This window comes from Rhinopithecus bieti, unplaced genomic scaffold (assembly GCF_001698545.2).
Source record: "Rhinopithecus bieti isolate Rb0 unplaced genomic scaffold, ASM169854v2 scaffold_10223, whole genome shotgun sequence".
Taxonomy (NCBI): domain Eukaryota; kingdom Metazoa; phylum Chordata; class Mammalia; order Primates; family Cercopithecidae; genus Rhinopithecus; species Rhinopithecus bieti.
In genome coordinates this window covers 3,017,739-3,044,869 of record NW_016806659.1, presented here as the reverse complement: position 1 = coordinate 3,044,869, position 27,131 = coordinate 3,017,739, and the positions used below count along the sequence as shown (strand labels likewise).

Genomic DNA, 27,131 nt, shown 5'->3' with positions numbered 1-27,131 from the left:
TATTTCCCAGTTTCACATCCAGAGGTAAGCACTGTTCTCTTAAAGCTTGGTGTATATATTCTTAGAACTCCTATACATACACAAAAAGATACTTTTAAAAATCACTACTTGAGATTATACTGCATATATTCTTTTGTTATTTGCTTTTCTCACTACACTGCATATTAAGGTCATTTTCTGTATCATTACTACCCCAGTCTTTTTGACTGCATGCATCTACTGTAGTTTATTTAACCATTCCTCACTGATAGGCCTTTGGGATTTGCAAGAAGTTTTTGCCAAGACACAGTTGTGCACTAAGCTTCCTCCTACCTTTATATTTGTGTCACTTATGTAAATTTTCTGTTAGGGTAGACGCCTAAGAATAAAATCAGTGGAGCCAAGGGTATGAGCATTTAAATTTTTGCTTCCAAGATGAGTTGTCTTCACTGTCCAGGAAGTCATTAACGATGAAGTTTAAGAAAGTCGTCGTCATCTAGCCAAACTGAAAATACCACAGGACTAACATTTAGGAAATTGTCACCACCTAAATATTTAACCTTATTTTTAAAAACTAATAATAAGCACACATGGTAAAAAGTCTTTCCTCCGGCACCATAGAGGGATGGAATATGAAATTTAAAAATCTACCAATCCTTTACCTCTCCCCAGAGGTAGTTTCTTAAAACTAATTGTTTCTATTCTTGTGGTTATCAGAACTTCACATAATATGTATTTTGATATATCTGTCTGACGCAATGTCTCTTTCTGTCATGAAAGGTGAGGAATTGAGTGTTATTCACACCACTAACCATGCCTCCTACCTCCTCGTTTTTGTCATAATGAACTGTAGTTTCAGTGGTTTTCTTTATTGCTTTAAATGTTCTTAAACCTTTATTTTTAAGGGGTCTACCAACTTTAGCCAATGTTCCTTGGCTCACCATTAGGTTACAGAAGGAAATCTGTGCCTCTAATTTGTTTCCACTTCTGCTGTTTGTCTTCCTTTACTTGTGAATTGTCAAGGATTTTAAGCCAATTTTATTCTGTTCTTGAATTATGGCTACTCTCTGTTTTCTTCATATTTTAAAATTCTAAACCATTAGAACAAAAAAGATAGCATTTCTGCTATGAATGATACTATTGATAACAGAACCAAGCAGTATAATGGGGCCTTACAGAAAGAGTGATCATCTTGTGGGAGTTAAAGAAAAGTTCTGCTTGGACAGTGTAAAGATCAAGTAAGCTCCTTTTGTATTAAGTCTGTCATACTGTCAACTGTTGAAAATAATGCCATAGTTTAATTCACTTTTGTCTTGCAATTTCTTATTACCTTCCCTGGTTTTAAAAATTAATGTCACTGAAACCTTTATCATAGCAAATTTTAGGTTTTAATTTTCAATTTGAGTAAATGGTTTTGTTTTGAAGGCATTCTTTTAAGTCCACTCTTTTTTTTTTTTTCCCCAGTTCAGTTGAAAACCTTCAAACATTTTTCTCAGAAACAGCACTTAGGAGGTAAATCAAAATTATTGAGTCTGGAAAGGTATTTAATTACCATCATACTTGACTCATAGTTTGGGTTTGAAATCCTTTGCCCTCTGAATTTTTACGTCCTTGATTATCTTCTGTCACTTTTGCTGATAAGTCAGATATAATCCTGAGTCTCATTATTTTGTGTATATCTTGATTTTCCTCTCTGAATGTTTTCTGAATGATCTCCTTTCTCTGAGGGTTTTTTTTTTTTTAAACTGTGGGTATAGGTATAAATATTTTAAACTTCATCTTTTTTGGCATACTGTCATCTGCAGTCTTATTTTTTTTCCATTGAAAGGCTTTTTCTTTCTTTGATGATTGTTTCCATTGTCTTTGCTTGTCTTACGGAATTCTTAGGAGGTAACTGTTGGACTGTTTGGAGCTGTCTATCTAGTATTATTTTTTCTTTCTTGTCTTCCTTCCCTTTCTCTAAGTATTGGGAGATTTCTGTTTGTCTCGCAGAATACTAATTTAGTTTTCAATCATGCCCAGTCTGGTTTTCAGCCCTTCTGGTGATTTTATTTCTTTTCTTTCTTTTTTTTTTTTTTTTTGGGACAGGGTCTCCCTGTGTCTCCTAGGCTGGAGTGCAGTGATGCTATCATGGCTCACTGTAGCCATGACCTCCTGGACTGAAGCGATCCTCCCACCTCAGTTTCCTTAGTAGCTGGAACTACAGGCATGAGCCACCATGCATAGCTAATTTTATTTTTATTTAGTTTTAATTTTTTGTTGCCTAGGCTGTTCTCAAACTCCTGAGCTCAAGCAATCCACCCACCTCGGCCTCCCAAAGTCCTGGGATTACAGGCTTGAGCCACTGTGCCCAGCCGAAATTTTATTTTATTTATTTTATTTTATTTATTTACTTTTTGAGACGAAGTCTTACTCTGTCGCCCAGGGTGGAGTGCAGTGGCGCGATCTCGGCTCACTGCAAGCTCCGCCTCCTGGGTTCCCGCCATTCTCCTGCCTCAGCCTCCCGAGTAGCTGGGACCACAGGCGCCCGCCACCATGCCCGGGGAATTTTTTGTGTTTTCAGTAGAGACGGGGTTTCACCGTGTTAGCCAGATGGTCTCAATCTCCTGACCTCGTGATCCGCCCACCTCAGCCTCCCAAAGTGCTGGGATTACAGGCATGAGTCACCGCGCCCGGCCTTATTTTTGTTTTTTGAGACGGGGTTTTGCTCTTTGCCCAGGCTGGGGTGTGATGGCACGATCTAGGCTCACTGCAACCTCTGCCTCCCGAGTTCATCCGGGGTTCAAGTGTTTCTCCTGCCTCAGCCTCTGGAGTAGCTGGGATTACAGACACCAACCACCACACCCGGCTAATTTTTTGTATTTTTAGTAGAGAGTTTCATTATGTTGACCAGGCCGATCTCAAACTCCTGACTTAGGGTGATCCACCTGCCTCCGCCTCCCAGAGTGCTGGGATTACAGGTGTGAGCCACTGTGCCCAGCCCGAAAGTTTCATTTTTATCAACTGCATGTTTACTTTTCAAGAATTTCTAGTGGTTCTCTGATCTTTTCATTTTTCAAAGAGGCCTATTTTGTAGTTGGTTTGTCTTTAAGGAAGATGCCCCTTAAAACCTTTAACATCGTAATTGGGGTGTTTGTGTGGATGTCTGGTTTGATCTGTTGTCCCTGTTTGTTTTCCCTAAAGTCATGTAATCTGTATTTTTCTCTTTCCTGGTACTTGCTTTTATTCAAATGCCCAGTGACCCTTGGTTGTCCAGAGATTTGAGTGGTGGTTTGTATTGGTTAGTATAAGTAGTTATCTTGCATTTTTTGCAGTTAGGTTCGCTTACCTACAGGGGTCCTCTTGGATGGAAGATCTCACTGTGGATTCATGTTTCTGTGTGTGTGCTTGTACACGTGTACACACATGCATGTTTGTGTGTGTTTAATGAAGTGAGTGGAGAAGCACAGGCCACTGCCACATGTTATCAAGTAAGTAGGTTGTGGGCTGTACTCTGAAGTGGAGTGCTTAAGTTGGTTCCACTCCTAAGTGGAACTGCTGTCTTTCTCTCCTCCCTCCCTTCTCTTTTCTCTTTTTCCCCTCCTCTCCCATGGTCTCTTGACCCTCCACTTCTTTCCATTTTCAGGGTCGTCTGTGGCATTTCCGCACACTTTGTGCCGCTTTACTTTTCAGTCTCAAATCCTGCTCTAGGGCTTCTTCCCAGAGTGAAATGTGCTTTGTGTAACAAATGTGCTTTGTGTAACAAATGTGCTTTGTGTAACAAATGTGCTTTGTGTAACAAATGTGCTTTGTGTAATTTGTTTTGTCTGTTCTACAGAAACAGGAAGTCAGGAGGTAAAACCTGGACAAGTCTCCCTATAATTACCCTCATTACTTCATCACAGCCTTTGTCACTGAGCCTTTGCCACAACCTTTGTCACTGACAGCTACAGTCATCTGTGTACTTTGGGTTTCATTTTTCTCTACTCTGGTTTGTTCATAGATAGGGCCCATATGTTTTTAGAGAATGGCCACATTTTGGTTGAAGTTTTTTCAAAATTTCCTAAAATTTGTGGCCAACGTATATCAGTCTTGGGAAGTAAGCTCATCCTCTGCAAACCTTTGAAAGTAATTTAGGAAGAGGCTTGCATATTTCATTTTACTTAGTATTAAATCAAGATTTTATTCCAAAGCATGATTCCCTTTTCACATTAGTGACCTTGAAATAATCTTCCTTACCTCTCTCCTGATATTCTCCCAACTTCGATCATTTTTCCCTTTCTTAAGAAGTCTTTCATAGTTAAATTTTAATTGTATACTTGAAGCGTAAGGTAATCCATGGCATTGGGGGATTTAGAGATGAGTAATCTCTTATTTAAATTATAATTGAAAGATTGTGTTGAACCCAGTTCTTTTCTTTTTTAGAGACAGGGTCTCTCTCACCCAGGCTGGAAGTGCGGTGGTTTGATCTCAGCTCACTGCAGCCTTGACCTCCCGGGCTCAAGCCCACCTAAGCCCCTGCCCATGTCCCCCTGAGCACCATGACACCCAGCTAATTTGTGTGTGTGTGTGTGTGTGTGTGTGTGTGTAGAGAAATACAAATCCCTCCCAAAGTGCTGGGATTATAGGTGTGTGCCAACACTGCCGGCCCAGCATTTTTCCTGTAGATTTTTTGTCCTCCTAGAAATAAGTTAATGTTCTTTAACAGCAGAGAAAATGTAGAGGGAACCATCAGACATTCACACCACAAGTAAAAAGGAGAAGTGATTGGTATCATCTTCTTAGTGTTGGAGGTGGCATTGTAATCTAGTGGAATCAATAGTTACATTAAAAGTATTACCTTTCTTAAGTACTCAGGACTTAAATGCTAAGTTTTTCTTAGTATCTGTCTTTCTTAAAAAAAAACATAATCAACATAGTGAATGTAATGGTGGTCTCATTTTGGATTTTCTAGTTCTGAGAGGTAAATGGCATTACATCAAGTGTATTACTTGGGGTGAATGTTCATAATCAGAATTCAGTGTTATATTTTCTGGAGTTGTTTGAAAACTGAAATTTAGCAGTCTTACGAAAGTTGCACTTTGGGGGCACGCTCTCACATCGAGCCATTTTCTGCTTTCCCATACTCTATTCATGGTAGTAACAGCTCTTGCTGGATAACTAAGTCTATATGGAAATAGCTGTCCCCATGGTGAACTTTTTCAGGGCAGAGATTGGATCACAATGAAAGTTTTTATTCATTGAGTGTTCAGAATATATGCTAGGCATGATGGTAAGTGCTTCATGTATTTAATTCCTGAAACAACCCAATAATTGGGTAATAATCTCCATTTTGTACATGTAAATATTAAGGCTTAGCAAGGGTTAAGTAGATTACATAAGGACATAACTAGTAAGTGACATCTGAGGTTTAAACACATCCAGTTTATTGGAATTTTTTTACTATTAGTCATTATGTAGCATATGAGCACTGAACCTATTTTTCTTGATTCCAAATGTAACTGATTTGACACTGTACTTCTGCTTTTATTGGACAAAGCTACTTTCATCTCTTGGTTATTCTCTTCTTACGGGGCATGGGGAGAGATTATAGTAGACTGTAAGTGGAAATGAAAATTTTCGTGATTTACTCTTGGTCCTGGCTCAGAGATGAAGGTGGAATAAACCATTAATCTATTTTCCTGAAGAGCTTATTTTTGGATTTTAAACAATGTGTATATAGGTCTATTTTTTGATCTCTCATCATTTCCTCATTCATTCAATAAAGAACAAGAACATGGCAGATTTTAAACACCTTCACAAGGAGATACTTGTTTATAATATGTTAAATTTAATTTGAACTGGTTTGGATTTTCCTAATAAGCATTCCTTGATTTTCACATCTCTGGAACGGTAAGATAGTTTTTCTGAGGTCTGTGGGCAAAAATTTTTAAGGTTCTTGGGTGTCTTTTATTTCATGTTTACATTTATAACGGGACTGGTTGGATATTGAATGCTAGATTCAAAACTTTTCCCTCTATTTCAGCACTTTCAAGGTTTTGTTCCATTCTCCTCCTCCTCTTCATTTTAATCAGGAAAATTATTTACAGAGTGACTGCTTGTGAGCAGGACTAACCCATAGGCAGTGTGCCCTGAGTAGCCCCACCCTCTTCTTGCAGCTAGTGTGTTGATGAGAAGTTGTATGGTATATTGGAGAATGTCCCTCAGTTGGCATTTATCTATTATTTTTCTCATGATTAGACCGGGGATTATCGGTTTTTGAGAGGAAGATCACACAGGTAAAGTGCCAGTTTCATAATACCATCTCATGGGTGTATACTATCAATATGACTTGATGTTAACCTTGATCATCTGCTTGAGGTAGAGTTTGTCAAGTTTCTTCAACAACAGCTACTCTTCTTTCCTACTTTTCATACTGTACTCTTTGGAGTGAAGTCATAAGATTAATATATAGCCCACACTTAAGGAGTGGAGCGTTACACCTCACCTCTTTTCAGGTGGACTAACTGTGTAGGTTATATGGATTTCTGAGGCATGGGAGACTTGACTCTTCTCCACTTATTTATTTATTCAGTTATTTGCTTATATCAGTATGGACTAAATTGATATTTTATGGGAATATGTTTTTAATATGGTGGAAGTCAATAATCAGCTCCCAGCTGAAATTTTCTCAGGCTACATTTTTCTTTGAAACAGAAATGGAGATGTTTGTTAAGATCCAGTTGGAGCATGTGTTATCTCAGATTACTCATTAATAGAAAAAAATCTTAGTCATAGCTGGAAATTATGCAATCTGCCAGGGCTCATGTGATAGATACTTGCCTCCACAGTATTTAAGAGTTCATGTACTCTTCTTGTTTTGATAGACAGGTGTTTTCATCACTGCCACTTTCTCCCAAGAGGTGAACAGCAGTCGGTGGACAAAGTGTAGGGAGCCACATTTAGCAACTTCTGTGAATATACCCAAGAAGATTCTGGCAAAACACAGATTAAAAGTACAGTTGATGCTGTGGATAGCTATAGGTTAACTATTTTTCTACTTTGACATGGATTATTTGTTGCTTTTATGTTTCTAAACTCTCAATTAAAAAGAAGTGTATCCTTAATCTGGCCAACTGAAAATGAAGTTGTTCTCCTCTTTACCTTGCTTTCAAAAGGACTGCTTACCATGGAAGTGCTCCAGAAGAATCATTTAAAACGTCTTTTGTTTTCCTTCTTGGTTCTGCATTTTCTTCCTTACTAGGGACTTCAGTCATGGCTTCTCTTTATTCTTGACCTGGGTTGTCCGCGGGCACTAATACCTCTATTATTAATGTAGTGTAGGTACTGGCCTTTCTGGTAGTCTTGATATTGCCAGACTCTCATCAATCTTTTGAATGTCTTTTCTTTTTCTTTTTGCACTTTTCTGGTTTTTCAAGTGATGACTATATGCTGCTTTTCTTGACTGTATATATTGTTACTGAATTATGAATATCTACAGAAATGTTTACTAGAGAACCTGTGAATGTTGAATTACATGTGCCCGAACAAACACACACACACATATGTACACACACACCCCAGAGTACGCTTTCTTACAGTGGACTTTGCTGCTGTTTTCTGCTTGTGTGGGACACTGGTATCTCCCGTCTCAGACAAATGGCTGATGTTCTCTATGATATTGGTGTTAACATCAAAGAATTGAACAAATACAACAGAAATGAGGTTGAAAAATATTTGGTTACTACATTCCTTTAAACATCTTTGATGAATACTCTGCAAAGTAGCCTTTAAAAAATGTAAATTTAAAGAAATGTCCACAAAGGAGAATTTGCTGGTTAGCACAACACACACTGCAAAATTGCTTCTTTATGGTTATTATAACTGAAGAATATAGAAGATTGAAATACATTTTATACACCGTCAGGCAGTGTTTTGGAAAAATATTGTACCTTTTCAAATTGTTATCAATTACCTGTTTTTCTCCATTTCGTAATTCTCAGGATTTTTCTAAATGCAGCCTTTAAACTTGACTCAAATGGAAATTGTGCGCTTTCCTGTTTATATCCTTCCCCACGTTATTGTAAAAGAGTTTAACAGCAGCCTGATATGTAAGTTTCAGCAAAACTTATACCTGTATAGGTTTTTATTTGACTCAAAAATCAGATATTTTACCATATAGTCATAAGAATTTGCTCACTTTGATGCCAGAAGTACTTAAGAATTTAGTTACATGGCACTGATCTTATGAGTGAGTTGTATGCCTAATTTCAATTTCTAACCTACTTGAGAGTTTCTTTTAGGTCAGCCTTTGTTGGTCTTCCATGTAAATACAAGTTGGTACAAATCAATAGAAAGATTTTACCTGCATATGCAAAGTAAATGTGTGACTTTAAAATAGACTGCCAGATTTATGGTGCATCTCTCTTTTTATCTATTTGAGCTTGCTGTTTTTTGTGTTTGTGTATTGATTGCTCTTGACACTATACATTTCAAAATTTTTTATAACTTGAAAAACACTTCTGTGCTACCACTCAGTTCTGATCAAATCCTTACATTTTGCCACACTCGTTTCTGAATTGTCAATAAAGAAATACACATTACAGATTAAAGGTTAAAGGCCCCTTTACATGCCCTTCCCCAGTCTCCTCTTCCTCCCACAGAGGTGTCCACTCTACTGAATTTAGGTTCATCATTGCCAGACAAATGTAGTAAGCTGGTGTTTCACATTTCCAAAATCAGCCTTCTGGCGGACTTGGAAGTACTCTGAGAAAAGAAGATTCGTGACCAAATTCTCCCACAGATTTGTAATAATGTACATATTGAAAGGACTGAAGGCTCTCAGAATGGGAAAGAAACTTACCCATTTTAAAATGTAGCATTGCTCAACTTATTTGACTGCCGAACCCCTTCACCCATGATTCTATGCACTGTTGTTTCTTGGAACATACATTGTGAAAACACTGCCCTGCCTAGGCAGACCCCTTTTCCAGAATTAACTTTCCATTTAGTTCTATAGTTTTTCACTGATGTAACTTTCTAGATTGGACAACAAAGATGGCTAATAGTAATCACTCCAAGTTGATGTTGACTGTTGGGTTGTGGTGAAATCATTTTGCATTAAAGGAAGGTAAAATGCTAATAAATTGCATATTCCTTGACCAGAGCACAGATTACTTACGCTTCTTAATTTTTTAAGAAATCCTCTGTCCAACTGGAGTGTCTGGCTATGGACCATGGGTACTCATATACCCTTTGTCTTAAACTGATGTTACATTTTATGTTCTTGTGGCTAGAAGTAGCCTGAGTTTGTTGTTAATGTTTAACACATTTTCTTGAGTAACAGTTCTGTTAATATTGTACAAGATGGTACTTGAATTCTTTGTTTGCCTTTTTTCTTCCTGTATTAGAAAACCTTGGTGCTTTTTGTAAGTTTTGTATAAAAGAAATTTTCTTAACATTTGTTCATAAAATGGCCTGATCCAGGAAAAATAAAATGGGAACATGGACACCATTTCTGACCTTCAAATAAAACTTATTATGTATTGGTTTTCAGACTGTTCACCGAGCTTTGGGATCCTATGGACTGTCTCGAGACAGGGTTATTTAGCTGCTTGGGGTAACAGGTTCCTTAGGATCTGATGAGGTGGAGGAGGGGTGATCAGGTGGAGGAGGGGTGAGGGCCTGAGAAAAATGCACAGGGCACAGAGTTTACATCCAGTTTCACAGAAGCCAGGGAACCTCCTCCTTTAAGGGAATCGTCAAAAAGCAGACCTTCTGCCCTTACTGGTTCTAGCCTTCACTGCACTACACTTTACGGTTCTGGGATAGGGAATAATGAACAAGAAGGCTTCACCATCTACAAAGCGAGTCTAAATGTCTGTTCACCAAATAGCTAATGTTCACCAGATATCTAATGCCTAATCCATTTATCATGTTATTCTTAGAATTTTAAGGTTTATTAAAAGGAGTCTCTGCATTTTATTTCTGGAATCTCCTTTTTAACACATTAAGCATTTTTTCATTAGGAAAATTATCTTGTTTGCATTCTGCACCTTGCCATATCGAGCATGGTTACATAGCATATTTTAAACAGAGTTTTCTGTTTTTATTTTGTGGAGAAAGGTCTTTAAAAGTGCACTCGTGTTTTTTAAGGTTCTTTTCTATCTTGACCCAGAAGACTTAGTCTAAGTATTAACTTTCTTAAAAAGCTATTGTTCTAGCACTATGTAACCCTACAAATACTCCCCAATATTCAGGCCTCGTTTTGGTTGGTGACCACATATTTGAGAGGTTGAGCACCAGTAATAGGAACTCAATAAATGTTGGCATCATGCACATTTTATTTTGAATTAATGAATGAGTGGAAGTGGAAGAGTACATAAATGATTATGTGAAAGAATGAGTAGAATAAGTGAAATCATTTACTTCCTGTTTGCTGTACATTTTAATGCTATTAATGGTCGCTTTCTGCAAATAATTATTACAAAGTAGTAAGTTGAACATTTCTGGCATATTAGACACAGGTTAATCTACAAAGCAGCGTCACCTGTCTCCAGGAGATGCTGATTCTGTCCTGGTCATTTAGCTAGGAACATACCCTGAGGGAATGTTTAGCTGGATAGCTAACTAAGAAATGATGCAAACTCACTGTTCTCAGTGCTTCATATCTAAAAATAACTCAGTATGATTAATTTGGAGTATCTTTTGGTGGAGTTAGGTTATGGTTGTCACCTTCCTTCATTCTGAACAAGACTCTGGTCTTCAGAATCAATGTGTTTACTTATTAGTCAAAATAATTACGTATTTATCCCTAAATTGTTTTATTGTATAGTTCTGAGAGGTGGAAAGGAGTACAGAAGTTGTCATGTAAAAGCTCTTCAGTTACAGTTGAGAAAGTGAAAGTTGATTTGTAATTGGAACAAAAGGGACTATCCACTTAATCTGGATGTTATATTTAGTGAGGTGAAGACAGGATTGGATGAGGAGGAAGAAAGTCCGGGTCCCCTCCCATCACTGCCTTACCCCTTTCAGGCTTCTGTGTTCTCATCTGCAGAGTTAAGAGGGCTGGATAGTTTTGCAGGTCTTCTCAAGCTCTGGTGTCACTGAAAGATAGTTTTTTGTTGTTGCTGTTCATAGTACAACTGAGATAAATAAAAATAAGATTGTGGAAATTTAAAAGGATGCTTTCTTTAAGGCCAGTTATTGTCCAATAGGTTTTTTTATTTTATTTTTTTGTGATGATGGAAGTATTCTATATCTCTCCTCTCTGATATTCTAGCCACCAGTCACACGTGACTATTGGGCACTTGAAATGTCACTAATATGACTGAGAAACTAAAATTGTAACTCGAAAACAAATTTAAACAGCCACATGTGGCTAATAGGTGCCATATGGGACAGTGCAGTTTAAATTCTTCAGTATTTGTGTTCAGAGGGAATTCCACCCAGATTTCTAATAGTCTTTTTCTTCACATAGTGCTCTACAACTGGAATGTCTTAATTTTAGAATTTTGCAATTGTACCTCCAAGTCTTACTGCTGAATCTTTCATCCCTTTATCAGTGGCTTCTTTAAGCTCTGCCATCCTACTGAGGATTCTGCATGTCCACCACAATCTACCTATAGACTCCTGTCAGTCCCCTGCAGGGCCACACTTTGTGTCTGCAGTGGACTTTGCAGTGTCTGGAGCAGATTTGGTGCTGTTCAGAATTTTGTCTTCCTTTTTTTGTTGTTGTTAGGGACTTGATTCTGAGAAGTTTAATTACTTGAAAAAATGCTTGGTCTTTCATCAGCAAGAAATTTTCACTACTAAAATCTTTAGCTTTTAGGGAGATGTTTTAGTACTATAACGTCTAGTCACTAGGCTCCAAAACTCTTGTTACCTGGGTGAATTTTCCATTAAGTCTGTATTAATTCAGTATTACAAACACTACATTCTTGGAATTTTCACATTTGGGGAATCACAAAGAGCCTAGAATAATGGTATCCTGAAATTCTATACCTCAGAAATGAAATGATCAGATTTAGTGTAGAGGCATTCTTTAGGCTTAATGTTTGAAATTAATAAACCATGTGTTTGGTACTTAATCAGTGTTCTATGAAATAATAATTTAGATAAGATTAAGTTTTTATGTGCGGTTTGCCTCTTCACAAAGCCCACAATATCCTGAAACTTAATGCACCCAGACCATGTCTGAGAGCTATCAGTGAAAAGCTGCATCCCTTCTGAGTATCTGAGCCTCATCTTCCTGGGACCACAGGCACTGGTTGGTTCTGTTGGCAAATGAAAACACTAATTGGTATCAGTCATTCACTTGAGTTTTGAATAGAGGGACACCAGAAGTAGTTGCCATTAAATAAAGTAATAAAAGCACATGTTAAGAAGTGTTTGACCAGCCTGTGCAACACAGGGAGACTCCATCTCTATAAAAAATAAAAAAATTAGCTGGACGTGATAGTGCATGCCTGTAGTCCCAACTACTGGGGAGGCTGAGGTAAGAGGATTGTTTGAGCCCAGGAGATGGAGGCTGCAATCAGCTCACTGCAGCGTCCGCCTCCTGTGCTCAACTTCCCACTCCACTCTAGACCCAGCAATAGAGCGTGACCCTGTCTCCAAAAAAAAAAAAAAGTTACAGAGTATAGAAGAGTAAATGCCACTCTTGTTCCCATACCATTTCTTCTCCCTAAAAAACTGTTACTAGCTTAAGTATTATTTTATACAAATAGAACCATATTAAATCTAGCTTTTCCACTTATATTTTTTAAAAGGCTTATTGTGTGTGTGTGTGTGTGTGTGTGTGTGTGGTATCTTGTTTATATGTATTTTGTTTTATTTTTGAGACAAGATCTCCCTCACCCAGGTTGGAATGCGATGGCAAAATCCCAACTCACTGCAGCCTTGACCTCCCAGGCTCAAGCAGTCCTCCCACATCAACCTCCTGAGAAGCTGGGAGCATGGGTATGCACCACCATATTTGGCTAATTTTTAAGTTTTTCTTGTAGAGACAGGGTCTCACTATGTTGCCCAGGCTGGTCTCTACCTCCTGGGCTCAAGGAATTCTCCAGCCTCAGCCTCCCAAAGTACTGGGATTATAGGTGTAAGCCACCATGCCTGGCCCTGAGGTATAATTTAAATAAGGTAACATTTACCCTTTGTAGGTCTACAGTCCTATAAAATTTGACACATTATAATCTAGATATAGAACATTTCCAAAACCCCCAAAAAGGTCCTTATTTCTGCCTCAGTTTTATGAGCTGAATTGTATTCAATTATATGTCTTTACCTTAATTTTCTTAAATTCTCATTGATTCATGTTTAGGTTATTTCCAGTTTTGTCAATTCAAACAAGGTGCAGTAAATATCTTTGTACATAAGTCTTAGTGTGCTTTTGCAGTGACAGGGTAAATTCCTAGTAGTGGATTGATAGAATCAATGGTTATATGCCTTTAAGATTGTGATAGATAGGCTATATGGTCTCACCCAAAAGTTGTCCTAATTTACTTCCCAACCAATTACAGATGAGAGTGCCTATTCCTGTCTCTTGTTAACATTGAGTGCCACCAACTTTAATTTTTGCTTTTCTTTTTTTTTTTTTTTTTTTTTTGAGGCAGGGTCTTGCTCTGTTGCCTAGGCTGGAGTGCAGTGGTGTGATCTTGGCTCACTGCAACCTCTGCCTCCCTGGGCTCAGGCGATCTTCCACCTTTGCCTTCTGAGCAACTGGGACTACAGGCATGCATCACCATGCTCAGCTAATTTTTGTATGTTTTGTAAAAATGGGGTTTCACTATGTTTCCCAGGCTGGTCTCAAACTCCTGGACTCAAGCAATCCACTCGGCCTCGGCCTCCCAAAGTGCTGGGATTACAGGCATGCGCCACTGTGCCTGATCAATTTTTGTTAATTTGATGGGAAAATATTACCTAGCAAAGTAACTTGCATTCAGTGGTGTTTTTTTTTCTTCATATTAAAAACATATCTAAACAAACAAAAAACAAAAAATCAGAGTTCACACACAAAATATAATCCATGTTGTTTATTCTTAAAACCACAATATTATACTAGAGGAAATGTGGATAGAAGTTCATCTTTGTTTCCATTATTCTCAATGTGATTTTCATTTTCTACCTATCCGTATCTGCATTTTGGTAATCGTACCAAAATGTACAAGTATAAAATGTACAAAATGGATATACATATGTTAGGATGGTTATAAAAATGTATTTATATGTATAGTTTGTATGTGTGTTGTTTTGCTTGCTTTTTAGTTCACATTATTTCATGAACTTTTTTTGTCTCAAAAGTCTTCATTTTAATAGTTTTTGGCTGTGGCAAAGTTTGTTTAATAATTCCACTTCTAAAATTTGTTTCCATTTTTTTGCTATTATTAATAAGACTTCAAGTGCCATCTTTTACATATCAAAGGTTTTTTTAATCCACTTAAATTATTAGGATGAATTTCTACTGGTCTTATTCCTCTGGATCTAAATATATCAACATTGACATGTGAGGGTAGAATTTTATCATTTGAAATTTTTTTTTCACTTCACTGAAAATTCAGTCACTTCTTCCTGAAGAATGGTTTTTATGTAAAAGAGAAAAATTAAATAGATTAAGCTGGAATAGAAGAAAATTGATATGCAATTTTAGTTTTTCTTTACATTAAAACATTTCTTTTAATGATATATGCTGCTTATAAAGATTTCCCACCCACTTTCCAGAGGTAATCCACTGTTATGTAGTAAGTTTAGTAAATTTTTTTCAGTTGAATTTTCTCAATAGGTCATTAATGTGTTTCAGAGTTGAAACATTACAAAACAGTGTGTAGTGAAAAATCTCTTTTCCCTTGTGTGCCAATCTACCTAGTTCTTGGAACCAGTTGATGTTACCAGATTCTTTTGTATTATTTCAGACACACGTGGTAGGCATTTTTGAGCAAAGGCGTGTGGGTGTGTATCCGTCTGTTTTTAAGTTGTAAGTGTTAGCATGCTACACATACTTTTTTCATATATTTTCTTAAGTAACTTTATTTCATTTATTTGTGTTTAATTTTGAAAAATTAGATACTACATGAACGTGGTTCAAAAGTAAAATGATGTAAAGGCTGAAAAATGAATAGTTGGCTGGGCGTGGTGGCTCACATCTGTAATCCCAACACTTTGGGAGGCCAAGGTGGGCCGATCACGAAGCCAGGGGATCGAGACCGTCCTGGTTAACACGGTGAAACCCCGTCTCTACTACAAATACAAAAAATTAGCCGGCTGCGGTGGCGGGCGCCTGTAGTCCCAGCTACTCGTGAGGCTGAGGCAGGAGAATCGCTTGAACCCGGGAGGCGGAGCTTGCAGTGAGCCGATATCCGGCCACTGCACTCCAGCCTGGGCGACAGAGCGAGACTCCGTCTCAAAAAAAAAAAAAAAAAAAATGAATAGTCTCTCCCTGTTCCAATTCACTGTTTAGGAAGTGACACAGTTTTGTTTTTTCTGCTCTTGTAACTCTTACATTCACCTTTTCGCATCTAAGAAAGCAGTATCACATAGTCCTTAAAGAGCAGAGGCTCTGGGGCCTCCCTGCATCCAGATCTCTGCTCTGCCCCATATCATCAGTGTGGTCCCAAGCAAGTTCTTTAATCTGTCCGCGCTTTACAGTCTTCAGATGTAAAATGAGTCACTACACAGACTTCGCTTAGAATAACACTACACATAAGTATATGGGCTTGCTAGTATTGTTTGTTTTATTAAGAACAGCGATGAATAAAATTATATCCAAGAATCAGTACCAGTTTGATTTATATCTGTGATGTGTATGGATATGGGTAAATTCATGAGATTCCTCACTTGCTTAAATTTTAATAAATTTTAGAGAACATTAGAAAACAAAATTAAAGCAGCTGAAATTTATTTTGTGGTTCCTTTTTGGGTTCATAGTTTTTTGTTTTTACGTATGCTTCTTTAAATATATCTTAAAACTAAACAGACATACGTTCTTTATGTAATAAACGTGTCCCAGAGAAGATGAGGGTAGATAGAGATGGCTGTTAAGAATATGAACTTTTCGTATAGTGTATTGTAATTTGAAACTGCTTTCTCAGGCATTTCCTATAATCCCAGTTTGATTGATTAATGGTTACATAGCTATACATAATACTTATTTTTGGGTAACAATAGCCCATAGAGTTTTAAAATTCCCTGGCCATACCTTTTCAGGGGCAAATCGTTAATTAACATTTCTTAAGGCAAACAAGGGGCAAGGGAGACTGAAGTGTATTTATATTTCAATTATTCCATCTTCAGTTATTTTTCTTTTTAAAAGACAAAGCAACAGCAAAACCTCTCTTCCCCTTTCCCATCCTCAGATCCCAGTTACAAAATACGTTCATTGTAGAAAATATAAAAATATAGAATAAACATGAGGAAAGAGAATCAATACCACCTTCCAGCTTAATATTATTTCTGTTAACAATTTGGTGTCTAGACTTCTTGGCTTTTTTCTTTTATTTAGATAAGCTCACACAGTCACTCATGTTATTGACTGTTGGCCTTTTACAGTGATGGTATACGCTGGTGTATTTTTTTTTTTAATAAATTTTGAACATTTAAATCATGCCATTAAATCATCTATAGGGTCGTTTATAATAGGCGTATCACATTCCTTTAAGTACATATGCCACACTGCAATTTATTTTGTAATATATTTGTGTTCTATTAAAAATAAATTGAATCAGTCAGTGTCCTTGCAGACAAATCCTTTTGCACATCCATTATTTCCTAATGATAAAAATCTAAGACATGAGATTATTGGGTTGTAGGAGATGCACTTTCTTATACTTTTGATACATACAGCCAAACTGTTCTCCAGATTGTTGTTACCTCCCTACATGCTTGCCAGTATGGGATATTGTGTTGGGATAAACCTATGTCCATTTGAGACCCAAATGTCTCCCCTTATGAATGGGTACAAATCACTTTCGGTGCCTCTAACCCATTTCTTCTTTCCCACTTCACTTCCCTTTGTCTCTATTCTTCTGTATCCTTCCTTGTTTCCACCTCAGAACTTCACAGAAGCTGGATTTGATCCAGGGCAGAGAAGGAAGCTCTGAATGTTCTTCCTCACTCCTCACCTACTTCTTAGTTCATTCGTTATGTAAAATATTCTTGGGGTTTTGTACAGCATCCAGTTCGTCAAAAATCATACCCATCTTTTTTCAAATTTGCAAAGTGACTTTCACATTTGTGACTTTTAGTAAGTTAATCTATTACACTTGTGAAGTGAGCTTATGCTCTAGCACGGTGGTTACTGAAGTAACCATCCCTGGAATCCCACGGACCAGGCTCAGAGACTCGCTCCTGTTCTTGCTGACTGACTTTGGGATCTAGGATGTGTTATTTAACCCCTCCAGCCCTTCTATTTCTTCACTTGTAAAATGGAGATAATGCTAATACTTTCCTCAGGATTTTGTGAAGATTTAAAAAGGTGATGCTTATATGTGCTCATTACACTTCCTAAAATATAGCAAGCCTACAGTAGGATAGCTGTTATTATTACCTCATCTTACCTCATCCAACTGTCACAACATGTGTGAATCAAGCAAAGAGTGTATTTCTCCTGCATATCAGTAAACAGGAGCTGAAGGCTGGCTTTTCCTGTCATTCCATCTAGAAAGTGGTGTCCTAAATTACTAAATGGTGGTCCCAAAGTCCTAAATTCAGGTTGAATCAAGTTCATCTGTAAGAACTATCACCAAGTGGGACAATGAAGTGAGTGACAGGGATTGTGCCCTGGAATCAGGGTCATCGGGAACAACATGAGATGCTTCAAAAGCTTTACATACTGGGGTCTTGTGAGGTCAGCCTCCAAAAGCCTCGACTGACCTCCCGGCAAGTAGGTGGGAAGATGCACTTGGCTCCAGAAGAGGACTGGCTCCTGTGTGTCTTGACATAGGAGGAGAGGACACTGTATCTGAAAAATTTCCAGACACAGAGGCCAAAGAGTCTTCACAAAAAAAGTTTTAAGTTGAGCACTGAGAGCAAAACATTTACTAGGTTTCTCTACTTTGGTTTAAATTGCTTTACATGCATATAACTAATTAGGTTTTAATCCTAACTTGTTTCCGACAGGGCATGGTGCTGATGTGAAATGTGTAGACTGGCATCCAACCAAAGGGTTAGTTGTTTCAGGAAGTAAAGATAGTCAACAGCCAATCAAGTTCTGGGATCCCAAGACTGGGCAGAGTCTTGCAACACTGTAAGTGATAGGAACCCCACTTTGGCCTCTGAACAAAGGGGAACAAAGCAGTGTATCCTTTAACTTTTAGCTTTGTTTTCTCTTATGTATTTCTGGAAAAGTCATTTAGGCAACAGATGGACTTGGATCTATAGACTTCTTATTAATTATGATTCATCTCTGAACTCTTAATGAAGTCAGGCTTGTTTCTGTCCTGCCATGTAGATCTAAGTTTAATTTGGTTGTTATATGGGGGTGGGGAGGAGGATGAGGAGGGAGGTGGTTACTATTCTAGCCTATTGTCTGTCATCAGAATACCTTGTGGCACTGTGAGGAGTTGATGCGTGTGCCCCTTACTAGACACGGCCCAGCCTTCTCCATCTCACATCATCTATTTCGAGAGGGTTTTCCTCTGGTTTTGAACCAGTTCTCATTTTTTTGTCTGATGTGCTTACTTATGTAAGCTATGTAATCTAGTTTTCTCTTTCAGTTATTTGTGAACATTCACAGCTACATGCATATGTTAATGTTTTTTTGACCAAGCATCCATTTCCTGGTCTTTCCCATTGGGAAGAGGACCATATTCAAAGTGAATTGGTTGGAGCAAGGCTGCTTTGTTGTACAACCCCAATGGCCATGCCAACCTGGAATGCCTTGTGAATTTTCCCTTGGATATGTCCATTGTGTAGGCCAGGGGTTGTTGCATTGTCCTTAGTTCAAATTAAGTGTCAAACTTTCCAGTCCATTTTTATGCTTTGTCTTAATTAGAGAAATTTTATGGAATTTTTGAAATGTAATGATCTTTATTGAATATTAATTTCTGTGCTCATGTGCTTCCCCTGCTTCATAGATAAATTTTACTGTTCAGTGGAAGCTCTACTGCTATATTATTATTATTTTGAGACAGAGTCTCACTCTGTCACCCAGACTAGAGAGCATTGGTGCAGTCTTGGCTCACTGCAACCTCTACCTCCTGGGTTCAAGCGATTCTCCTGCCTCAGCCTCCTCAGTAGCTAGGACTATAGGCATGCGTCATTACGCCCGGCAAATTTTTGTATTTTTAGTAGAGTCTGGGTTTCACCATGTTGGGCAGGCTGGTCTTGAACTGACCTCAGGTGATCCACCTGCCTCGGCCTCCCAAAGTGCTGGGATTACAGGCGTGAGCCACCACACCCAGCCTCTGCTGCTGTTTTAACTGGTTGATGAGAGCTGTCTGTGTCTGGGCAGTGCATATTATTTCTGTCCTTGACCTGTTTCTTTTAAGTGTGTTTATAACTGTGATCCTTTATAGGCTGTTACAGGCTTTATTGCTTCTAGGCCGAACCTCTTGCCATCTTGATCCATTCGCTTTTCATCAAAAATGGTCATTACATTTATACTTGTTTTGAATTCTGACAATTTTTTTTTTTAATACTTTGTTTCTAGTCATGCCCATAAAAACACAGTAATGGAAGTGAAATTAAACCTTAATGGCAATTGGCTACTCACAGCATCACGTGATCATCTCTGTAAACTTTTTGATATCAGAAACCTAAAAGAAGAGCTTCAAGTTTTCCGAGGTCATAAGAAAGAAGCCACAGGTCAGTGGCTGTGATACGCTTCTCTTTGACGAGGGCACCTGTGGCATTCTCAGATCCTGACCGCCGTGTCTTGTCCCCTGTCTGTGTTCTGCAGCTGTGGCCTGGCATCCTGTTCATGAAGGACTGTTTGCCAGTGGAGGCTCTGATGGCTCTTTGTTATTCTGGCATGTTGGGTATGTAAGATTTAGTATGTGAAAAAGTCGTGTATTTTGTGAAGAGAGCACCTGAATGTGTGCAGACATGATAGTTGTGTCACTTTTTTGAGTGTTCATATATCCTATATCAGAGACTGCTTGCAGTTTTCAATTCTAAATCCAGCCTGGAATAGAAAATGTACCTCTGTTTGTGGATATGGAAGTCATTAAGGAGGAGTAAAATAGATTTCCTAGTTTCTAAATGCTTGCAGCCTTTCCCCTGTGAAGTGCTCTTTGGATGAAAGGGTAAATGTCCTCTGGCAATGACAAGCCAGTACCCCTGAGACATGTGGAATTCACCAGAGTCCAAGTCCAGGCTTTGGTAGCTTCGTTTTAAGGGTAACAGAAAATGTATTTTTTGAGGGGGAGGGAGGAGCTGGGTAACTTTTGTGAAAAAGCCTTCTCTCTTTGGTGCTGTTGCAGGGTAGAGAAGGAAGTGGGTGGGATGGAGATGGCCCACGAAGGGATGATCTGGAGTCTGGCCTGGCATCCTCTTGGGCATATTCTCTGCTCAGGCTCCAATGACCATACTAGGTAAGCTTTATATTGAAGTAGCAAAGCTTTATATGGAGCAACAGGAAATAAATACTGTATGTGTTTATTTTTATTGGTTGGTTGACATATTAATTTATATTCCAACTTATTCTTGGGAACATTTTTGTAGTGGTTTACAAATACTTATATTGCAATAAAGAGATTGGGTATTGAATATGGTTTTGGCTATTCAAATTTTGTTTTGCCTTCTGACTTAAAACAAAAGTGTTCCATTTTTTTTTTTTTTTTTTTTGAGGCTGGCATGCAGTGGTGCGGTCTCAGCTCACTGCAGCCTCACCCTCCCTGGGCTCAGGTGATCCTCCTACCTCAGCCTCCTGAGTATCTGGGACTATAGGCGCACACCACCACACCTGGCTGATTTTTGCATTTTTTGTAGAGATGGGGTTTCACCGTGTTGCCCAGGCTGATGTCGAACTCCTGGGCTTAAGCAATCCTCCTGCCTCAGCCTCCCAAGGTGCTGGGATTATAGGCGTGAGCCACCTTGCCCGGCCCCACATTTTACTCTTATTTTTATTATTATTTTAAGAGACAAAGTCTTATTCTGTCACCCAGACTGGAGTGCTGTGGTGAGATCACACAGCTCATTGCAGCCCCAAACTCCTGGGCTCAAGCCATCTTCCCGCCTTAGCCTCCTGAGTAGCTGAGACTACAGGTGTGTGCCACCACACCCAGCTAACTTTTTGATTTTTATTTTGTGGAGACAGGGTTTCGCTATATTGCCCAGGCTAGTCTTGGACTCCTGGACTTAATCCTCCTGCCACAACCTCCCAAAGTGCTGGGATTACAGATGTGAGCCAAAGTGTATGACCTCACATTTTAAATTTGTAGAAGAAACAAATTGTAAAAATTTGTTGTGTTTACCAAGGGTCTGCCTAGTACTGTTAAGTGCCCAGAAAAATACTGAAACCATGCTTCTCTTCTTCTCTTAATTATTTTTACAGCAAATTCTGGACTCGAAACCGACCAGGTGATAAAATGCGAGATCGATATAATCTAAACCTTTTACCTGGAATGTCTGAAGATGGAGTAGAATATGGTATAAGACTCTTGCACGTCTGTCCTTCTTTGAAATCTGATATTCTGTTAGAGAAGTTTTAGATGTTGGGAAGATTATACAAAATGCATTTTAATTTTATAGTAGATTTATTTATAAATCATCAGTGACATTCATTTTTATAAAGCATTAATTTTATCAGTCACTACTTTTATAAATTCTCTATTGACAATGGTGTATTACTATTTATAGATGACCTTGAACCTAATAGCCTGGCAGTAATTCCAGGAATGGGAATACCAGAACAACTAAAATTAGCTATGGAACAAGAACAGATGGGTAAGAGAAGTTACACAGATACATTTTATTTTTATAAATTTTTTTCTTGACCTGTTTATCTTCCTGATAAATATATTGAAATACCAAAATGATTTATGTTGAGAAATGTTGATAAAAATTATATAAACGGCATAATACTTAAAATCTGTTCTTCCAATAATGTGTTCATTGATCAAGTGGCCGATTTCTTTTATTTAAGAGGCAAACCACTTTTCTTTACGGTTACAGGGAAAGATGAATCAAATGAAATTGAAATGACAATTCCAGGTTTAGACTGGGGGATGGAGGAAGTGATGCAAAAGGATCAGAAAAAAGTACCTCAGAAGAAAGTTCCTTATGCCAAACCCATTCCTGCTCAGTTCCAGCAAGTAAGTAAAAGTGATTCCACCTCATCCACGCAGAGGTTTTGGTTGGTTAGTTTGACGTTTCTCTTGGCTTATCTCACTGTTGAAGGTGTTTCTGTACTGGAGCATTTTTCCCATATTCACGCACTCTTAGACATGGTTCTCATCTACTGCTTTGCAGTTGTATTGAGTTTGTTATCAGTCTTCTCTGTTCTGTCCTCACCTGCTTATTATCATCCATGCTATGAGAGGAAATAGAAGAAAGAGGCACGGAGCAGAGGGAGTATGGGAGTAGTTGATTCTCTTCTCCATTGTTTATCTTCTGCTTTAATTGTCCCCTCAACACAAAGGGCATGTACCCTGTGAAGAGGCTGGCAAGCTTTGCATTCTTAATAACATGCAGTATCTTGCAGCTTTTATCACCATAGTAATTTCTACCTAGTAATATGTCAGTAAGAATTAGCATGAGTCATGTACTTGAGTCATGGAGAAAAGGTAAAAAGAAAGACGGTTCGGAGGTTAGATTGAGCAGATGACATTGTAGAGCGGTCTTCTCATTCTATCATTGTGATTTTCATACTTAGGGTATATTTTAGTATTCTCTTCTTTCCCAAGGCTTGGATGCAAAATAAAGTTCCAATTCCTGCTCCAAATGAGGTGCTGAATGACAGAAAAGAAGACATTAAATTGGAAGAGAAGAAAAAAACACAAGCAGAAATTGAGCAAGAAATGGCTACATTACAGTATACTAACCCACAACTTCTGGAGGTGTGTGAAGCTCTTTAGGGGGGAATTGAAGATGAGCTAAAAGGGTAGTGATGACATTTTTATTGATATGCTCTTAAGGAAAAGGGAAGGGACTCTCCGATGGTCTGACAAACACCGCCATTTCCTCTTGCTATGCTAGAAGACTAGTTTCCAAAAGAATCCTGTTTCATAAAATTTTTAAAAATGTGTTATTTATATATTTTGTTTTACTTATTTTATTTTATTTTATTTTATTTTAGAGACAGAGTCATGCCCTGTCGCCCAGGCTGGAATGCAGTGGTGCGATCATGGCTCGCTACAACCTCTGCCTCTCAAGCTCAAGTGATCCTCCCACATTAAGCCTCTTGAGTGGCAGAGACTACATACACGCACCACCACGCCCGAGTAACTTTTTTTTTTTTTAAGTGACTTCCTTGAGTCATATCTTGGACTTTTAAAACCCAATTAGGGTCAGGCGTGGTGGCTCACACCTGTAATCCCAGCACTTTAGGAGGTCGAGGCAGGCAGATCACCTGAGATCAGGAGTTCGAGACCAGCCTGGTCAACCTGGTGAAACCCCACCTCTACTGAAAATACAAAAATTAGCCGGGCATGGTGGTTGCATGCCTATAGTCCCAGTGACATGGGAGGCTGAGGCAGGAGAATCGCTTGAACTCCAGAAGCAAAGGTTGCAGTGAGCTGAGATCTCACCACTGCACTCCAGCCTGCGCCACAAAGTGAGACTCTGCCTCAAAAACAATAATAACAACAACAAAAAAGGAATTAGTTGTTGGGGCAGTGAGTAGATCTAAGTTAAATATACATTTTAAATTGAAAAGATAAAGCCAACATAGTTTTAATTTGAATTCACCTATTTATGAAAGAATTTTTCTTTTTTGTCAGCTCATATAGCAGGTAGCTTGTTCTTATTTTTCCTATCTATGTTAGCTACCAAGAATGATGAAAGTGGTGAATTATTGGGCTTTCCCTGATCAAGATGGACATAAATAATCCTGACTAGGCCAGGCACAGTGCCTCACGCCTGTAATCCCAGCAGTTTGGGAGGCGAGGCAGGAGGATCAGTTGAACCCAGGAGTTTGAGATTAGCCTGGGCAATACAGCAAGACCCTATCTCTACAAATAATAATAATAATAATAATAATAATAATAATAATAATAATTAGCTGGGTGCGGTGGCACGTGCCTGTAGTCCCAGCTACTCCGGAGGCCGAGGTGGGAGGATCGTTTGAGTCCAGGAGGGTGAGGCTGTAGTGAACTATGATCGCACCACTACATTCCAGCTTAGGGGACGGAAAAAAAAAAAAATCCTTACTGCTGTGTCCCAGGACTTAAAAAGAATGAGAACGAACCTAAAACTCCTTACAGTGCTTGAGTGTTGCACGGACCCTAATCACCACTGGAGAATGAAGAGTTTGAGCAGTTTTTATGTTTATTTTGAGAGTCCCCTAATGGAATACATGACAGCAATATTGTCATTTTCAAGGGTTCTGGCCTATTTATTCAACATGCTTTTTTCTTTCTTTCTTTCCAGCAACTTAAAATTGAAAGACTTGCACAGAAACAAGTTGAGCAAATTCAGCCTCCTCCCTCATCTGGCACCCCTCTCCTTGGACCCCAGCCTTTTCCAGGACAAGGTCCAATGTCTCAGATTCCTCAAGGTTTTCAACAGCCCCATCCATCTCAGCAGATGCCAATGAACATGGCTCAAATGGGGCCTCCAGGTCCACAGGGACAGTTTAGGCCTCCTGGACCCCAGGGACAAATGGGACCACAAGGTCCTCCATTGCATCAGGGAAGTGGGGGGCCACAAGGATTCATGGGACCACAGGGACCCCAGGGCCCGCCCCAGGGGTTGCCACGGCCTCAGGACATGCATGGGCCCCAAGGAATGCAGAGGCATCCTGGACCTCATGGCCCTTTGGGACCTCAAGGGCCACCTGGACCACAAGGTAGTTCTGGTCCTCAAGGTCATATGGGTCCTCAGGGTCCACCTGGCCCACAGGGTCACATAGGTCCCCAAGGTCCGCCTGGCCCTCAGGGTCACTTGGGCCCACAGGGGCCTCCAGGTACTCAAGGTATGCAGGGACCACCTGGTCCCAGAGGAATGCAAGGACCTCCTCATCCTCATGGGATCCAAGGCGGGCCAGGCTCTCAAGGGATCCAAGGTCCTGTGTCTCAGGGACCTCTGATGGGATTGAATCCAAGAGGAATGCAGGGGCCTCCAGGCCCCCGGGAGAACCAGGGTCCTGCTCCCCAAGGGATGATGATGGGCCACCCGCCTCAAGAGATGAGAGGACCTCACCCTCCAAGTGGACTACTGGGACACGGCCCTCAGGAAATGAGAGGTCCTCAGGAGATCCGAGGCATGCAGGGGCCTCCACCCCAAGGATCAATGCTGGGACCTCCCCAGGAATTGCGAGGGCCTCCAGGCTCACAAAGTCAGCAGGGGCCACCCCAGGGCTCTTTAGGACCTCCACCCCAGGGTGGCATGCAAGGACCCCCCGGACCTCAGGGACAGCAGAACCCAGCAAGAGGGCCACACCCATCTCAAGGGCCAATACCATTCCAGCAGCAGAAAACGCCTCTGCTAGGTGATGGGCCCCGGGCCCCCTTCAACCAGGTATTATTCATTTCCAGCTTACCGGCATTAACACACTGGGAAAATACACGCTGCACAGAAGCGATACTGCTGAGTATTGTGGAAAATGGTCACAGCGGGATATAAATACTTAAATCAAGTAGTGGCAGTAGCTTAAGATACTAGCCTCCTGGCTGAAGAAGGAAATCATAAGAATGATGAGTTAGGTTATACTCCCATTAAGTACATCTCAGTATTCATTTTTACTTCTCACCTTTTTTCTTTTTTTTGGTAATAGGGTTTCTTCCAGAAAAGGTCAACTCTCATTTGAGTACAGTTGATAATTGTCCCAGGGCTCCAGGAGAGCTGTGACCCTGAGGAGGAAGCATGTTTTACATGGTGGTCGGCTCTGAGGCTGTCATGCCTCCTTTTCCGGGCCCTTTACATTGCAGCCTGGTGTTCCATGGGCCCGCCAGCCACTGAGTCACCAACTCTGCTTTGAAGAGATAGGATGGGATATTTAACTCATGAGTATACTATAGACTCTGTACCTCACTCTGTTTTTACAGTGAATAGAAATAAAAGAGACCTGTGATTCCAGAATTGAGCTAAGCATTCTGGAAATGGTGACCCTTTGGATGAAACTCTGCTCAAGTTGTTTTCAACTCACATATAACAGTATTTGCAGGAAAGAGCATTTCTGTAGAAATTCTCCTTTTTTGAAGACTCTGTTTTGTTAGCCAATTTTATTGCTCATTTGCTGAGCTTGTGCTTGAGAGATACTGTGAGGAAAGTTCAGGTTGCTTGGGGAGTCAATTACAAAAAGAATTGCATGAGCATAAATAGATGTAATACTGCTCAGCTATGTGCATTTTATGCTTTTCTCAAGTTCTTAGTCTGGAGGCATTATTTGGGTATGAATAACTGAGTTGTGTCCCTGAAAATTCACTTTTGGTCCACACTGGACTAAAAATATGAGTGAGTAAGCGAATATTGACTCCCTGAGACACTTGGAGAAAGGGGATGCTACGGATGTAGAAAGCACAATCTGTTTTGGTTTTTCAAATACCACCAGGAATCCCTAATGTAAAGATGACCATTGGGTTCCCTGAACTCAACTAACTAACTAAAACAAATTATCTACTATTCTAAAGTAGATCTTCCAGAACCTAAAAGTGTCATAGCAATGGAGAATCTGATGGCATCTGAGTTATTTCCAGATTTTTATTCAGCACTTCTCAGAAGTTAGGATGAATTAAATATAGGATTGCCATTCTAAATTGCCCTAAATCTTGAAGTATTATATATTTTATTAATTTACTGCTCAGTTTATGTGTGTATAATATTTATTATAAGCTGTTTTCCTAACTTTCTGGTAGTAAATTAACAGTTTTCATTTTGGAGGATAAAAAAATGTGAACTTTAGCTACTGTGTTATAACTGAAACATGTCAGAGTCACAAGGACAGGCCTGAGTTTCTGGGACAATTCAATGAGATTTTTTATTGTACCATGTAGTAAAAGGTTTTATACATGGAAAGCATGATTCTGAAATTTTAATTGACCTATAGAAATACTGGTAGAATGAGTCTGAAGATCTGATACTTTGTAGTGCATTTCAGATCT

General features: G+C 39.3%; 1 protein-coding gene across 3 annotated transcripts in view; it reads left to right on the top strand.

The window, feature by feature from the left end:
- Positions 1–27,131, top strand: part of WDR33 (WD repeat domain 33) — a 113,935-nt gene that overhangs the window by 73,149 nt on the left and 13,655 nt on the right. For all 3 annotated transcript variants that reach the window (XM_017877357.1, XM_017877358.1, XM_017877359.1), the window contains exons 8-16: positions 18,049–18,175; positions 19,580–19,734; positions 19,829–19,907; positions 20,352–20,462; positions 21,425–21,519; positions 21,730–21,816; positions 22,045–22,184; positions 22,776–22,928; positions 24,460–25,548. In XM_017877357.1, coding sequence (XP_017732846.1) covers positions 18,049–18,175; positions 19,580–19,734; positions 19,829–19,907; positions 20,352–20,462; positions 21,425–21,519; positions 21,730–21,816; positions 22,045–22,184; positions 22,776–22,928; positions 24,460–25,548 — 2,036 coding nt within the window. The remainder of the gene's footprint in view (positions 1–18,048; positions 18,176–19,579; positions 19,735–19,828; positions 19,908–20,351; positions 20,463–21,424; positions 21,520–21,729; positions 21,817–22,044; positions 22,185–22,775; positions 22,929–24,459; positions 25,549–27,131) is intronic.